Source organism: Vespula vulgaris, chromosome 6 (genome assembly GCF_905475345.1).
Source record: "Vespula vulgaris chromosome 6, iyVesVulg1.1, whole genome shotgun sequence".
Taxonomy (NCBI): Eukaryota; Metazoa; Arthropoda; class Insecta; order Hymenoptera; family Vespidae; genus Vespula; species Vespula vulgaris.
Window position 1 is genome coordinate 960,715 of NC_066591.1, and position 17,881 is coordinate 978,595.

General features: G+C 31.1%; 3 protein-coding genes across 4 annotated transcripts; 1 reads left to right on the forward strand and 2 right to left on the reverse strand.

Annotated features, from left to right (window-relative positions):
- The first annotated feature begins 1,440 nt into the window (after nucleotides 1-1,440).
- LOC127064619 (zinc finger protein 184-like) lies at nucleotides 1,441-7,554 on the forward strand. Its single transcript, XM_050995945.1, has 3 exons — nucleotides 1,441-6,028; nucleotides 6,421-6,862; nucleotides 7,128-7,554. The coding sequence occupies exons 1-2, from the start codon at nucleotides 5,344-5,346 to the stop codon at nucleotides 6,678-6,680; spliced, it is 945 nt and encodes a 314-aa protein (XP_050851902.1). The 5' UTR covers nucleotides 1,441-5,343; the 3' UTR covers nucleotides 6,681-6,862; nucleotides 7,128-7,554.
- A 4,126-nt stretch (nucleotides 7,555-11,680) lies between these two features.
- Nucleotides 11,681-13,570, reverse strand: LOC127064627 (venom allergen 5). Its single transcript, XM_050995958.1, has 5 exons — nucleotides 13,370-13,570; nucleotides 12,573-12,740; nucleotides 12,396-12,477; nucleotides 12,139-12,271; nucleotides 11,681-12,049 (listed from the first exon to the last, which is right to left on the reverse strand). Exons 1-5 carry the CDS (start codon nucleotides 13,499-13,501, stop codon nucleotides 11,881-11,883), a joined length of 684 nt encoding a protein of 227 aa, XP_050851915.1. The 5' UTR covers nucleotides 13,502-13,570; the 3' UTR covers nucleotides 11,681-11,880.
- Nucleotides 13,571-13,573: 3 nt separating this feature from the next.
- Nucleotides 13,574-17,876, reverse strand: LOC127064616 (uncharacterized). 2 transcript variants are annotated; one of them, XM_050995938.1, is made up of 4 exons: nucleotides 17,601-17,876; nucleotides 16,981-17,453; nucleotides 16,560-16,861; nucleotides 13,574-13,611 (listed from the first exon to the last, which is right to left on the reverse strand). In XM_050995938.1, exons 1-4 carry the CDS (start codon nucleotides 17,774-17,776, stop codon nucleotides 13,603-13,605), a joined length of 960 nt encoding a protein of 319 aa, XP_050851895.1. In that variant the 5' UTR covers nucleotides 17,777-17,876; the 3' UTR covers nucleotides 13,574-13,602. The 2 variants fall into 2 exon arrangements, with proteins under 2 accessions (XP_050851895.1, XP_050851894.1); XM_050995937.1 differs by lacking the exon at nucleotides 13,574-13,611 and having other exon boundaries at nucleotides 15,449-16,861.
- Between the last annotated feature and the right edge of the window lie 5 nt (nucleotides 17,877-17,881).

Here is a 17,881-nt window from a genome sequence, read left to right on the forward strand (position 1 = left end):
GAGGAGATTCGAAAAGTGGAAAAAATAGAAGAGAAGAGGAGAGGAGAGAAGAGAGACGTGCCTCTGTTCGTTCTTGATGGCACGGGCCATCTGGCAGAACGATCTTTTATATTTTATAGTATTTATCTCCTTCTCTTCTTCTCTCTCTCTCTCTCTCTCTTTCTTTTTCACTCGTATCCTCCGTTCAAGGATGAATTCACTCATGTGGAAGTTCGTGAATCTTTTGATTAATGGCTATCGAGATAAAACCGCAGAGTGATTTTTCGTTCAGTGATCTTTCTCGAATTTGAGTTACTCGATATTTTCATTCATTTTTAAACTTTTATATTCTGACATTGTTAATATTATAGATAGTGCTACTTTTATATATATATATATATATATATATTTGCAAGGTGTATATAAATATATATATACGTATAAAATTGTTTATAACTTAAAAAAAAAATTACATGCTAGTATACAAATCTCGATGAAAAAATTTTGCTAAAAGAATTATTTGTTTAGCAAAATTTTTATGTTTTAACATAAATTTTGAAATATCCTTTGAATACTATAGTGTATCTTTTTTTGCTATAGTATCCGAGTGTTCCATTCGACTATATAACAAAGACAACTTGTCAGCGTGGTAAAGAAAAAAAAAAGAGAGGGAGAAAAAAAGAAAAAAAAAAAGGAAAAATGAAATAAATCATCGACCGGTTTCAGCGATGAATCTAACGGGATTCACTCGAGTGGAAGGGGCATAATCAAATTTAGGGCCGCCATGCAAGGGGCGGCGACTTTGCGGTTGTGCACATTTTCTATGCCTTTCTGTTTACCGGGAGGGTTGGTCCCGTTCGAGGGCTATAATAGGGCTTGCCGTGACTTTAACCCTCGACTTCTCGACAGAAGTGTGAGTGGCTCGACCATCTCCGCTCGAACAGCCGTTTCCTTTCGAATTCATGCGAACTATACTTATATGTTTACGAATCCTGAGTAATATTCCATCGTTTTATTAATTTATACTAAGATCACTCTCAAAAATTCAGATTTTTTTTTGTTTTTGTAAATTAAAGAAAAGGTTCTAAAAGATTGATATACAAATTTTCAAATATTAAAAGTGAATTATTAATTCGTATATATTAAGTATTAAAAGTAATTAATTAGTCAAATATCCCTAATACTCTTGTTAATACTGATTAGATACTTAATATTAAGTCGGCCAATAAGTAATGTTGGAATTTGTATTATTTTGTATTTAGTTCAATAAATAACTCTGTATTTTTTGTTATTGAAAATTCTGACAATATTTATTGGCCAGTCTAATAGTATATATTCGAATTGTGTTTGGATTGCTATAGTATAATATAGTATTGTATTAAGTTGTTCTAATCCCCCCCCCCCCCAAAAAAAATGATTAATTCAATATTACAGAAATAGTTTCTGGATGATTATAAATAATTAACTATTATCTTTTTCGAGACTTTTATTTAGTTCAGATCGTAGATAATTTGAAAAAGAAAAATTAATTTAAAAAATCTCGAAGAAGGGTAATTGTTCTTTAACATCATCTAGGAATTCTCAGCCGATCTTGTATCGACGAAGAAATAATTATATTTCGCAAGAGAAAAAGAAAAATATATGTATATTTTTTTTAGAAACTTAAGTATACATGTAATAACAGCACGCGTCACGTTTCTATTCATAACTTTTCAGATGTACAAAAATGTTAAAAAGAGAAAAAAGGAAAGAAGCAACTTTGCTAAAAATCAAGGGAGGCACGCGTGAGTCTATGGAAATGATCGATCGATGATAGCTCATGCTTAAGATAGATATTTTTTTTTCTTTTTTTTTTTGTGAACATCAATCGCTCCGATTCAATTTTAGATTTTTTACCGTAGTCTACCGATTCGTCCTATCATTTTCCAAAAACATGGAGTTCGATGTAGTTGTAACAAAAAAAAAAAAAAAAATCGCTCTCGCTTAGACGAAAATTATCTATATTCAGGATTTTTCGTTCATGCTGACCGATCAGTCATTCGATACTGACAGATTCGACGAGATTTTTACTGGGAGATTTTTTTTCTCATCGGTCAATTTACTTTTGCTTGTGAACATGTTAAAAAAAAAAAAGAAAGAAAAAGAGATAAAAAAGAAACGATCTTCATTAAATGTTTATTTTAATGTTAATCAAGTTTTCTTTCGATCTATCGATTAGATTTAATCGACTCATTTTAGATCGTACAGTTACAAAAAAAAAAAGAAAAAACATGTTGGATTTCAAAATGAAAGCATTAGTAGAAAAGGTTCGAATGATTGATATGTGGTTTCTTTTTTAAAATAACTTGTAACCTATAAATATGCGTAAGTCGTGTTTGTTTAGCTGCATCCAAAAATCGCAATATTCTGATCTATACAAATCACTTTCTCTCTCTCTCTCTCTTTCTTTTTCGATCTAGGTACAACTAATATCAGAAGGTGCAATTCGTTGTTGTGACTTTCGAAGAGTTAGAGTAAGACGGATCGGTGGGATTTTCAAAAGAAACACGACAGGAAGATTTTTCAGTCCAACTCGATCCATCATATTCACGAAAGGTCAGCGTTCTCGATTCGTAATTTTAAAAGAAAAAATAGAGTTTGTTGTTACCGTCGGCGAACTTTAAAATTTTACATTCTTTTCTTTCTCTCTCTCTCTCTTTTTTTTTTTAAAGGAAGGCGATTTTTCCCGTACAAATGGGCCTTCCTATGTAGTTGTTTGACCATCCGATGAGTTTAAGAAAATTCGATTCAGTCGCTATTTTTTATTTTTGCATTTCCGTGCGTGAGAATTTCAAAAACGAAGGAAATAATATTTCACGAGAAATTGTGGTTATTTTTTAAAAATATTCAATTTTATTCTAGTAATATTTGTAGAAAATATTCGAAAGTGAACCGATGTTGATTTTTGATATTTCGTAGTATTGATAGGAAATATTCAAAAAAAAAAAATTCGAAAAATTCTAAATACCCTATTCTAAAATATCTAAATTAAAAACTATCTGCTAAAGTTGTATATCCGTATTATTGAAATCATCTTTTTGTTTTTCGCGATAAGAATATAAAAATTAGCACATATCTCGAGATAGAAAGTTCCCTAATAAAAAATCTAATACTTCGAGGAAAGTTATAACATAATTATAATATAAATTATATTACGAAGCGAACGTTAAATCCATTCGAGATTCGTCTCTCTTTGTGAATTCATCCCTATGTGACTTTGACGATCAAGGGGTTGTCGATACAGTACGTCGACACAAGCTATGCAAGTTTCATAAGAGACAATCAAAAGGACAAGTTTCATATTAGATATATTTTGTATTAGACAAAAGAAATAATTAGATTATAGGGATATTCTTTATAGTTTAATTAATAGAATATATCATTGGATTAAATTTAAACGCTTCTATGTTGAGGTTGCGTTTATCAAGATGGACCTACCAAGTCGAAGAAAAAGAAGAGAATAAGAATAAGAAGATCTTATTTAGTATTACGAAGCTCTTTAACAGGTTCGATTTTTCACGGATTTAGTGAAATCTTGTTGTATCGTTAAATAGCATACGACGTGATCCGGACGGTGGAGAAAATCAAAAAGGACGTCGTGACGAATGTTACAAAGGATACTAGGATATATCGAATGGTAGCGAAGTTGGTTTTTGTATGGTTTCGTAGGTCGTTTGACAGAAGGGTGTTCTTCTCTTGGTTGACGAGAAAAAGAGAGAGAGAGAGAGAGAGAGAGAGAGAGGCAAACGTGGATGGCTCGCTTCTGGAGGGTAGATTCGCTCGGAGTATTACAATAAATCAACGAACCGCTTTCCAGGGCTCCACCCTCGCAACTTCTCTACAATATATTCCATACAGGACGCGATAATACAACGCAAGAGAAACGGCAGAGTGTCCCTTTCATTGTTGTCCAAAGTGGTTTACAAAGGTCATACTCCTTGGTGCGTACGACCTCTATAAACGATTATTTTTCTTACTTCCGATCGTCATTTTACCTGGAATGATAACTTTAACTTTGATGTCAAGTTTAGTCATTGTTTTCTAAATGTCAAATTTGAACCATGTTTGTTCCGTTATAAAGAAAACGCGAAAGATCAAATATTGATTACAGCCGTTCATTCATTTACCCGAAAGATTGTTCGTTCCATTTTTTTTTCTTTTTTCTTTTTCTTATTCTTTTAGGTGGATGCATGAAGATTCTGCAAATACGTGAGAGAAAAGCAAAGAAAAAAAGATATTACAGAGTAGATCTATGTTATATAAATATTTCTTACACATATGTCTACGAAGGATATTATAAGATACTACAAAGAAGCAAAAAATAAGTTTGTCGTGGTACTCTGTTACGACATTTGCATCAGCCAACATTTTCTTTTTTTAACTGGCTCAAGGTCGAAGTATTCATATAACAAAAGTTGTCACACTTTAGTTCTCCTAACGACAATCTCTCCACAGTAAATTTAGTAAAAAGAAGATTATCAAAAAAGATTTATGAAAAAAGTGATAGTATTTATAAAAAAATTGTTAACAAGCTCTTCCTTTTTTCCAATTAATATCAAAATATTCTATAAGATCTATAAATCGAGTATGGCCAGTAAACGAAAGAAATTCTGTTCGAAGCTAAGCTAAGCTAAGTCAAACCTTTTCTGATAAAAACTTTTCATTACACTTTCCTATATAAAGGGGCACGTTCTAGAGAACGTATAGTGGGCATGTCTGAGGATTGCAACGCCTCGATCGTACCCCTCAGTTTTTTTCCAAGCTCCCCTCTTTTTTGTCTGCCCCCTCTCTTTCCCAGAGCTCTCCCATACAGTTGACTAATTCATAACAAAAGGATCGAGCGTCGTAAACCGAGCCTTCGGCAGGCCCTCCAAAAGCCCACCACTCGGTTCTTCTTCAAAGCGTGTCCGTCTCTTTCTCTCTCTCTTTCTCTGTCACTCTCTGCCAATCGCCTCTTTTTCTTCCACCCTTCTCTACTGCGGTCCGTCCAAGGGTACGACCCAATCCCGAGCAAGAGGGTGGGAACTTTTGGCGGTATATAATCTTTCTCCTGAGAACGATTGAAACAGTTAACTACGAATATTCGTTGTGAACATTTTAGTTAAAGAAGAATATTTTCTTTTATAAAGCGAGTGAGAAATATATAGATCAGTCAGATTCAGTGTCTATTTCATTGTCTTTTATTTAAGAAGATATAAAAGGACAATCTTTTAAAGCGAGATCAAAATCTTATAATAATTTATAATCGCTAAAAAAATACATATATATATATATATATATATATATTACCGTGATATTTTTTAAAAGTTGAATCTTTTAAACAAAATGGCTGACAATTTTTTCCGTCCTTGGACGATAAACGAGAAGACGAGGAACGTTGCGGAGAACAATACGGAGGAAGAAGACTGCGATAGTATTATATCACTACCGATAGAAGATAACAATATTCGATCTCCGTATGAAGGTAGCGATGAAAGGAGGAGTAACGAATCGTTGTCTTCTCTTATAAATGTAGAAAATGTCGGTGAAGAACAAAGTTTGGATTCCGTACCGAGAAATTCTTATGACGCGTCGTCCAAGGATAACGCACGTCTTTCTACGGATCAATGTCCAAATGATATTAATACTGGCATGAAAAATTTGCCTTCTACCAGTAACGCAAATTTCTTAGCTTATTGTCAGTTTGATTATTTACATAATATTAATTTGTATCAGCCATCAGAAATGTTTACGATACAGAACATGAATGGTACATGTTGGCCATCATCGAACTTTCTCAATATTAATGCATTCACCAATGCATGTCGTACCGCTATACCACCGCCGATTCATCATTATACACCACCAACTTATACCACATCCGTTGAAAAAGCTGCTGAGTTGGTAAATTTACAAGACGTTGCTGCTAAGCAAATGAAAAAGCTTCGTCCGAAAAAATTTCGCTGCGAGTACTGCGACGTGGCGTTCAGTAACAATGGCCAACTCAAAGGACACATTAGAATACATACAGGTAAAATTGCTATTACGAATTTATACAATACAATCGTTATATCTCTCTAATGGTTGTTATAAATAAATAATATTCACGCTTTAAGATTGGACATCGTTAACTTTTTGTTTAAATTTCATTTGATTCATTTCATTCATTCGATCAGTTTTAACATCGTTGATATCAATGTAGAATTTTTTTGTGATACTTATGATGTGTTAAAATTAAATTATATATATATCTTTTTATTATTATATATATTATATATATATTATATATAACTAATTATTTAATTATTATAATTTATTATTATTATTATATTAATAATGGATAACTATTTATATATATATATATATAAATATATATATTATGGATACTGCAATATATACATATATGATATCTTTTTGTTACAGGCGAAAGACCATATAAATGTGATTCAGAGGGATGCGGCAAAAGTTTTACACGGAATGAGGAATTAACCCGGCATAAGAGAATCCATACAGGGTTAAGGCCTCATATCTGTATGCTTTGTGCAAAACGTTTTGGTAGAAAGGATCATTTAAAAAAGCACACGAGGACGCATGAAAACCGTGACCCATATCACGTCTCTGCATCTTCTTTAGATATTTTTTCATCTGGAATCGCTTTTCCGTCGTATCTCTATCCAAAATAAAAAAAAATTGGTCAATTTATAAGACCTTGCAAGCAAACAAGCAAGTAAGCAAGCAAGCAAGTAAGCAAGCAAGCAAGCAAGCAAATGCATGAAACTTCGACCAAAGAAATTTTGCTACGAGTATTGCGACGTGGTATTCAATAATAATATCAAACTCAAAAGACACATCGGAATACATAATGGTAAAATCATTATCGCGAACACATATACGATATAATAGTTTTATCTTTCTAACGATTTTAACATAAATAATATTCATATTGTAAGATTGGACATCGATTAATCGATGATGACCGATCGCTACTTTTTCGTTCAGGATTTTCTTATATCAATTTTAATATCGATTATATCAACAGTAGAGAATTGTTTGATGATATAATCTAGGCATTTATAATTTAGGCAATTAAAATAAAATATATGATTATATGATATATTTTTTTGTTATAGTTGGAAAACGATACAAATGTGATTCTGAAGAATGCAGCAAAAATTTTACATGGAACGAGGAGTTAACTCTTTGGTACAAACGTATTCATACAGGATGAAGACCTCGCGTTTTCATTTTTTTTATGTGACGGATAATTTAGAAGAAAAGATCATCTAAAAGGACATACGAGATAATTGTTAATTATCATAGAAAACTTTGATTCTTCATACTAATCGTCTAGTCTTCCATATGACAATTTTTAATAGTAATTTATTTTCACAAAAAGTATATATAAATATATATATATATTTATTTATTTATTTATTGTAGACGTCGCATACTAAACGCGATGAATTAGGCTATATACATACATGCTCAATGTCGATCAATCGAGTCCATTTTTCCGTCTGTGCCTATAGTCTAAATATATATTTTATATCAGATATATGCGAGACTTTAATCAAAATGTTCGTGAAATTTTTTAATTTCTTAAAAAAAAAGAAAAAAAATTAAAAAAAAAAAAGAATAAAAAAAAATCAAATTAAATAGAAGATCAGATCAAGATTAACTGTTATAAAGTTATGAAAACGTTGAAGGACTTTTTTTGGCCAATTCAGTATATATTTTTTTTACAAGTGGTAAGTTAAAATTTTTCAGTCCAATGGCTTCTCAAATAGACGAAAATTACACGAACTTTTTCATTACATCTCGTGTAATATATAGTCTGTATATATGTAAATATATCGTATATATAGATATATTTTATATATACAGTTTATATTTGTTAACTAACGTTTTGATACTAATGTCTTTTTTAAATCAAATCGCAACAGCTAATATTTTTTCCAAGACCTTGTAAATACCCGATAATAAATGAACGTGATATTTGTAATATATATAATATAATAACGTGACGTATAAGCAATTTCTTTTTTAAGATTTTTCTATTTATATTATAACGTATTACATAAAACTTGTTGATCCTTTAGAAATGTATCTCGTTATATAATATTTTATATACCCAACAAAAACATAGTCTTGACGTTAATATCATACAATTTTATTATTTAAAAGAGATTAAGATATAAGAGAGAAAGATATTACAACTGTTAATCGATTATTGTTAATAGTAAATAATAAATTGTTATGTTTCGTATAAAAAATGATTTTCTATCTCCCCTGTTTTCTTTCCCTTGAATAAAACGAAGAAACAAAAAAAAAAGCAAAAACAAATATATAAAAAAATAAAATTATTAATCGATTAATCGATCGATCGATCGATCGTATAAATAGATAGATAGATAAATAGATAGATAGATACATGGATAGATAGAAAAAAAGAAAATAATAAGATAAAAATGTTGACAAATATTGTCAACCATTTTTCTTTGGGTCGAATCGAGCATGGCGTTCTGAATAAAGCAACTCGGTTGAAATGGCAAGCACAACCCCTCTACCTCGTTCAAGTTACTACCGAGGGTGACGATAAATAAAGGGGGAGGAGAAGTCAGAAGAGATGGTGGTTGTGCCCTTTTGCACTTCTGAACGATCGCCTTACCACAAGCAAGCTTATACCATGCCTTTCTCTTTCGTTTTTTCTTCATTACAATACGTTTTTATAGGGTGACTCTCGTGTGGTCGGTTATACGAGTGTTATGGATAGGAGCAAGGGATGGAAAAGTACGAAGGGCGATGTCTACGACCAGAAGGGATGAAAAGAGTAAAGGAGCAATTAATTTCTCCGTTGGAGTCAAAATTGAATCCCTTTTCTGGTAGATAGATCGGTAAAAGATACATATATTTTTTCTCAATGAAAATTTATCACTAATCCGTGATAAATCATTAAAGAAAAGTACAATTTATTTATTTATTTCTTTTTAAATTTCTTTAACTCAAATCATAAAATATATATATATATATATATATATAATTTTTCTCAAAATCGCGATCAAATTAATTTCTTCTTAATTGTTTTCTTTTACTAAACTTCATGAACAAATCATAAAATGATATATACGCTATGTAAGTTTTCAATTTTCTTTTTTTGTTTTTTCAAAATCACGACCAAATTAATTTCTTTTCCCGTATAACGATGTAAATTAAAATCCATCAATGAAAATAAATAAATACATTGCGGATTAGGGATAACGGAACGGATGTTTCAATTGATTGGCGTGTGCGATCTAAAAAAAATCTAAAAAGTAGCGTGGTCGTGTTAGAACTAAATGCGTTAGATTCTCACACGCTTGGAGATTTACAAGCACGGTAGCCAACAGCAAGGAGGATCGGAGAGATAGCATCCCCGCTGGGACATTCGTTCGAGCTCGTTGACACCCCCCTACCGTTCTGCAGAAATATGACAGCGAGCCCTCCTAACTTTCTTTCTTCGTTTTACTCTCTCTCTCTCTCTCTCTTTTTCTCCCTCTGTCGTTGCTTTAGGGTAAAAACCTTTCCCTTTTCTCACTCTATCTCTCTTTGTCGGTTACAGTCTCTTTATCTGTCTATCTATCTATTTATCTATCTATCTATCTCTTTCTTTCTTTCTCTTTCTCCGTATCTCTGTTTATCTCTGTCTTTCTTTCTTTTATTCCCTATCCTTTTCTACTCTATTCCGATCCATCTGTTCATCTCTATTCTGCCTATACAACCGACGATATTACACGAGGGTTAAAGCAGAAGCTTATCCACCGAAGCTAAATGATCGCTTAAATACATCAGGATTACATAGGTCTACCTTAATCTTAAGGGATTAAGTCGGCGTATCACTTAGCTTAGTAAGTTTACGATAAATAATGAATTTACATCGAAGGCGTTAGGAAATGTTTCTACTTCAATTATGAAATATATTTATACTTCTGTTCAAACGTTCTATCTAATATCTTCTCACATCAGTCTGAACAGGTATCTCTCAAGGTTATGAGAGTTAAATCAATAAATCGAATCGTTTTATCAGTAGAAACGATTTAATTTAGAGATTGAAAAAAAAAAACTACCGAGTGAAAAAATTGTCTTTGAATTATTTATTTGATTAAATCAAATTTAATTATGTCAAGAATTTCATGTATTTATTAAATTAAATTTGTTAATTAAAATATATGCTCTTGTAAATGCAATATACGATGTAAACGTTTTCAGGACAATTATGATCGTTAATTTTTGAATGAATAGAAGAATAAAAGATCATTTAAAGCTTCCTCAGCAAAATATTGTAAGAAGAATTAGAATTAAAACGATACTAAAAATTCAAGGATATAATAATCTAATATCTGTAAAAGTTCGAACGATTGATAGAAATCGTTTATCCTTCTTAAATAGTTGTCTAAATCGTGTCGAAGCAACGGGATTACTTCCTCGGATTTTGCGAAAATATATCTTGATCCCTTCAGGTGTGTACGACACCCGCAGTGCGTTGACTTTCTGACGTATGAGTGTCTCTACGTATCAACCCTCCCTCTCTCCCTTCCTCCCTCTGTACACCTTCCTACCCCTCTTTCTTTCTATATAAAGTATACACGAGAAATATCCTGGTGTGCACTCCAGGGCGTTAGATGTGTCACATTTGCTTTGAAAAAAAGGACGAAATAGAAGAAGAAGAAGAAGAAGGAAGAGGAAGAAGAAGAAGAAGAAGAAGAAAAACAGAGATATATTCTTTCGCGAAGAGTTCGGATCCCATGAGAGAAGGAGGAATAGTAAGGAAAGAAAAAGAAGAAGAAAAAGTTTTGCTTCTCTTTCTATCAAAATGTTAAACGCTTTTTAAACTTTGTTAGAAAACGGACGGTAGTAACGTCCTATCGAATAATATGTCGGAATAGGCAACACAATGACGAAGGGAAACATTTCGATATACAGGGCCACCCGTTGTGGTTCCTGGTGAGGTGGAACGTTTAGGTCACTATTGCATCCAGGTTGCTACGACTGCAGCACGTCTTTCGATTTTGAACAACTTCTTTTACGTCGTTTCATCGTTAGATCTAAATTCCTAATATTTAGACTGACCGGACGTTAGACGTTAGAAGGCGATGAAATTCGGAACACTCTACGAACGATCTACTTCTTCCTTTATATTTTCTTTTACGATAAAGGAAAACCGAGTGTCCTTCTTCTTTGTAGATGACTAAGGACTAACCTTGCGCACAAATATCGCTTAACGATCGAATCGATTTTTCTTTTTCTTTCTTGTTCTTTCTTTCTTCTTTTTGTTTTGTTTCTTTTTTCTTCTTTTTTCTCCGACGACATTTTTCTTTTTTTATTCTCTTTTTATATTTCGTTTTTTCTCTCTCTCTCTCTCTCTCTCTTTTTCTCAGCACAACAGATAATTACTCAGTTACTTACTTGCTTGTTTTTACCAGGATACGAATAGTACGCGAATTACGTTCGCTTTTTTTTTTTTTTTTCATTCATTAAATCTCAACAAAATTGTTAATTCAAATTGGAGAATGTGGAAATAGAAATGATTGGTTGGAATCGATCATAAATTATTTTCGTATCTTGTTTTCATCCGTTGTAAATTACGGCTTAATCAAAGTCTTTTTGAAGTATGTTTCGGATGATTAGAATTAAAATAGACGTGATATTAAAGGTCATTTGGTAATCTTTTCTTCGTTATTATTTGGATAGATCAGATACATGGATTAAATAGATACAATTAGAAGCGTTATAAAAGCTGAAACGTTTTTAAGAAATGTTTATTATATCGACATTGTCCGTTTTTCTTGTATAAGAAAATGTCTGTGAATCCGTCTTGTCTCCAAACGTATAAAGTTGAATTTTTGTTTACTTTGTTTGATAAAGTTCCTCATTCTTAAAGTTTCCGCTGGGTCCATAATTACATACAAGGTAATGTTTGTGCCATTTCTCTTGAATGTATTTTATACTTCCACAACCAACTTCCTTGGTGTTAGCCCAAACCATTTGAGTGTAATGGCCGGTTTTCAGAAAGTTGCTAAACATTTACATTTTACATAATAATAATAATTACAATAATAAAAAACGAAATATTAATAATAAAATAAAATCTATCTTTTAACTTACTTTCCCGAAAACTTTTTCTTAGGATTATAATCTTTCACTTCATCTTCCCACATTTTAACTAGTTTAACTGGATCATCGTATTTAGCAGCCGTGCTACCTGTTAAGGCTACGTTTTGTCCAACCTGATATTTTGCTAAAGGTTTCATTTTTAAGAATATTATTGTCTAACTATTAATATCGATAGATAGATAATTAATATTTATGTTTTTTAATTTTAATGTTTCTTTGTTTTAATTTTTCTTTTTTATGTAACCTACCTACATCCCTGCAAGTATCGTGACCATATTCACATTGATTAGCCCACACTTGGGCGATATAAGCTAACTCGTCGTTCCATACCTATGCGATCAAATATTTTTTTTTTGTTTATAATTTTTCATTCGTTTCTTTTCTTCGTCTTTTTCTTCTTCTTTTTTTTTTTTTTTTTTAATTACCAAATTTTTCATATTCTTCGCTGGAGGCTGTGGTCCAGGATTACCTCTAGTCTCCAATCCTCGTGCAATTTTTTGTCTAAAGTCATTGTGCTCCTTTAAGATGTCTTGTTTCTCTTGTTTCGTTAGACCATAGGATACCACTACCTTATTACCGCAATTCGGTTTAAGCTGTAGATAATTATCGATTAAGAATTATTATTCGTAACAACAGGCCGATCGAAATACATAGGAAAGATGAAATCATTGAATGATTTGCGTTAACGCAAAAGAAAAGAGAAAAGGAAAAAGTATTGTCTAATTTGCTAATTGCAATTAGGCGCATAGTCAATAATCGATGATATTAATTATTACGAGTCATCAACGATCATCCGAACGATAATTATTTCCAAAAGTTACTTATTACATCTGCAACGTAGTTTTTCAAAGAAACTACTCTTATCGCGCTTGTTAATAGAAAGCTATAAACGAGAAGGCTAGAGAGGTGCACACGGTTTGTTCTTTCCATTGTCACGATTGAAAAAAAATTCTTATCAAGAGGAAAAAAAAAAAAAAAGAAATATTTAGTCACGTAAGTACGCGCTAAAAGACATTTAAAAAAAAAAAAAAAAAAAACCTCCGGTTCTTTTTTCGCGATTAAATAATCATATATATATATATACGATGTGAAGATCGTATTGTAAATTTTTTAACATAAATTATAATACGATAATAGATATAACAGATTTAAAAATAAAATGTGAAGAGTTATGGATTTAAAGAGAAACAAATTAATAATTAAGAAGGTATAGTAATCTTACACTTCCATATTTGCAGGCAGTATGGACACCTCCTTTCAAACATTTTATTTTACAATAATTGTTCGCCTTACCGTACGGTAAATCAATTATCGTGACAATAATGATGAGATAAACGAGCCCACTAATTTCCATTATGATTCGGATAATGCAGATTGAAGAACTCTATCGAAGGTTTCTTCTTAACTCTTGAAAAAGAACGTACCGCTCGACTATTTATACCAGTTCGAGTGTTATCAGCTAGACTGCGTTATGGTCACGAATAAATTTTATGTTTATCTTTTCCGCATTGACTTACACCTTTTTCTCTCTCTCTCTCTCTCTCTCTCTCTCTTTCTCTTTCTCTTTTTTACGACGAATTAGTCTGATTTTAATATTCTTATTTCGTATGTTATGATATATTGCTTTTTTGTTATTTCTTTTGTTTCTTTTATTTTTCTTTGCAATTTGCCTTGAGAATAAATTCATGCACAATTTTCTATTTATTTCATAGGATATATAAATTCGTCCTTGAAATAAATCATTTAAGTATCATCTTCTAAGTGATAAAGTAGCAGCATTTTTATTAATAAAAAGTATATAAAAATGAAAGATAAATAAAAAAATAATACGTACACAGTTATTACAGTAGGATTAGATTCAAAATTCATTTCTATACGAAAACTCAACGAAATGTAATAAGTTGATTCAATTTCAATGGGAATTTTAGTCCTTGATCAGACATCAATCATCGTTTACGTAGGATATATTATATGCAATTATTAATTCTATCGAAAGGAAGATAATAGCAAAGTATTGTATAACTATACGAAGGACACTTGTATATTTATACGTTCTCAGGGCCAATTATAAAAATTATGTATTGAATTGGAATATGATCAAAAGAAAAAAGCTATATATGTGTATTTTATTTTATTTTATTCTTTTCACGCTTCTGAACCCTACTAAAAAATATAATTATGTAATAATATCAACACGGAAGATATTATAGAAAGAAATTATACAGGATGTGATAAATATTTCAGATAGTTATTTCATATTCTAAAGCATATTATTCACATCTATTAGTTAATTACCTATAATTTCCGTACGTTAAAAGAACATGACATCTGTCCTTGTCTGTTTTCTAAGAAGGTTATTGATTAATTTTATTAGATATTTCATAAATAACACGTATAAAAGAGATAATTTACATAATGTCACAAATATACATACATACATACACACATATATATATATAGACACATATAAATAAATAAATAAATAAATAAATAAATAAATATATATATGTATATATTCGATTTTCAAGAGTACTATTAAAACATACCAAATATTTCGTAGACATGTAAAGAGTCTTGTTAGAAATTCATCTGTATCGATTGACATTTAATAATGACATGTAATTGATATCTAATTGATATCTAAATGACAATCGTGTTAGTATAATTTTCAAAAATCATACATTACCACATTTTATTTCATTTGTTTTGATATATCAGCTTGAAAAGAAATTTCTAAGCAACAAATATAATCGTATAAACGAAATAAAATATCGTATAAAAAAAAATATTCCTCTTTCTATCATAAAAATAATCTATAGATATTATATAGGGTCTATACGAAAAAACAAAAAAGAAAAAAAAATTGGCAATATATTTTTATGAACATACAACAAGTATAACTTGGACATTAGCTAAGCCTTGAAGTGACGTCAATGATTAAGACAAATTGGTATTATTAAAAATGAAATTTTAAAAGTACTGGTAATGCTTAAATAAGTATAAAAAAGTATTTATTTAATCGTAAATATAATTAACTTGATGGGCAATTCCTTAAGTTTTATTTCAAAAGGAAATTCCTACGATGTAAGGAAAATTTATTTATTATTTTTTACCTTTCATCCTTTATATTTCTTATCGGAAAATAAAAATAACTTTTAAAATAAAAACTATAAGATGATTGTAAGGATAATCTTACTTGATAAAAATACTATATCGGAAAATTATATTTTTTCTGAAGGCTTAGAGTTATAAGCATTGAAATTGCGAATGAAGAAAAAGAGAGAGAGAGAGAGAGAGAGAGAGAGGAAAAGAGAGTTGGGAGTGTCAAGCCCCGTTTACGACAATCGTAATTCTCTCTGACAACAAGTCGATCTCGTCTTTTTTGCTACCCTAAGAAATCGTTTTTCTTATAACTATTCTTCCTTCCTTCTACTTCTTCTTTTTCTTCTATTTCATTTTTTTTTCACCCTACGAATTCAGTGCTCCCAAAAAATGGGCTCTTTAGTGGGCGGGTGGCTATTCTAGTCTATGAGAAGAATGAATGGTATCGAAGAAGTCCATTCAAGAAAGCACCTGACTTCTCATCTTGAATCGTGAGAATATCTTTTCGTGAACGTGATATTTTTCAATATATATATATATATACATATATATATGTATGTATGTATTTATGTGTGAAACATCCTTTATTACCAAATTCCAAGAGCATTGATCAAATTCGTTGCTTCCTATTGTACCATAACAAATAATAACCATTATGAATTATGAAAGAAAAAAAATTAATATAACGAATGAAAGAAAATTGATATACTTGTATATTTTTCTTCTTTTCTTTGTGTATTTTTTTTTTTTTTTATAAATTCATTTACTTCCAAATAAAATGTGTACAATATAGTTCGAGGTTCCAAAAAAAAAGAAAAAAAAATAAATGAAAAAAAAGAGAAGAAAGAAGACAATTTTTACAATTTTTTGTAGGACCATGATTCTTTTCGATTCTAACAAAATGGTATGTGGTGTCCGGGACAAATCGAAAAGGTTAATAATAAATGATAGAGACGCGTAATTCTTGCATGATCCGGAAATTTGATTTTCCCGATTAGATTTAGAAATTAGTGACGGTGTTGCGTCCAAGGGAAGAAAAACGATCTCGTGGGAAGAAAATTGGAGCGGATCATTCGCTTCATTGAACGATCCAAAGAAAACAGCTGTTGTGTGGTTATCGTAGGAAAAAGGAAAAGCAAAGGGAAAAGAAAAAGAAAAAAAAAGAAACAAAAGAAAAATGGAAAAGAAGTTATCGTAAGTAAAAAAAGGTTTTCGAAAAAATTTTCGAAAGGATCCGAATGATCTCATTTCTTTTTCTTCTTCTTCTTCTTCTTTTTCTTTTCCCCTTTAGCACCCTTTTTCCCTTTTACCGTTGTAGTAGGTTCTCGTTGTTCACGAGGAATTTTTAATTGTGCAGGTTCCTTTCGCGACAACCACGGTCGCGGAGTTCGAAATTCGAAATCGAATTTATGTTTGCCATCGCTATCAGCGGAATGTTTTCGAATCCTAAAGACAAATATATTTGGATTTTCTTCGAGATCAATTTGCTTGGACAGTTTCATTTTCTCCTTTTTCTCTTTTCTATCCTTATCCTTTTCTTCTGGAGAAATTTCAGGTAATTTCTCTTTTATTCCAGGATGGGGATACACCATTATAGTACGTCCTCCTTTACCTTTATGTGTATGTTAAAATAAATTTGGAATAGAAAAATATTTGAGTAGGAAAAAAGAAATATAATGATCTTTTTAATAAATCTTTTTCAATTGAATAAATTTAAAGAATAAGGTTTACCATCCTGATCGCAGCTCTGTCTAATCATCGAATTTTGACCTGAACATTTGTATCCCTTACACAAATCCTGCATTTGATAAACAATGTCGTTTCGATATTTCGGAGATATCGATGAATCTAATACGGTGGAGGACGTTGGTTGCACCCTTCCTGGTACATCCGGACAATCGCAAGGTGGTTCGAACTCATCTTCAACCGGTTCCTTTTGCATTCTAATTACCATACGATTGTTATTAATTATCGCTTCGATCTCCTTATATGGAAGTCCTTTTTTAACTATCCTCGAAACTATTTCAGTCTTTTTGACCGAAGAATCCGTAGGATTACATTGTTCTTTTTTATCATCTTCTGCTTCACATTTACAATCGTTTGGAGTTTCAGAATGTCTTGGTGGCTCGGAACAACACATGCAATCGTGTATTTTATCGAAATTTGGACAAGAAGTGATTGCAGTTCGACAAGTCGCTGAACGGCTATGTGAATACATATTTATATATGTTATATTAAAATCATGTTATTCTATTTAGAAATATCTTTGTTAACATACCAGATTATAATTATATAAAACTATAAAATATTTTCATACACACACACACCTACACGTATAGGCACACGCATACCTTAAAAACTTGCAGCAAGGGCTATTCGGGCATGAAGGAGGAGGAGCAGTTTGACATCGTACCACAGTACATTTTTGTCGTTGGGTTTGTTCGGGTGCAAACAATTTAGAACAATTCGGATGTAGATGAGTGATTTTAGGTGGCATACAACCACAATCGTAAGTAGCAGCGATCATGTTGTCCTTTTTGAGCTTGAAAATCGAACCATGGTGTATTTGTTTGTTTATATATGTATTATTGATTTACATGATGGTAAATTTTTATTTTTTTTTATTTTTATA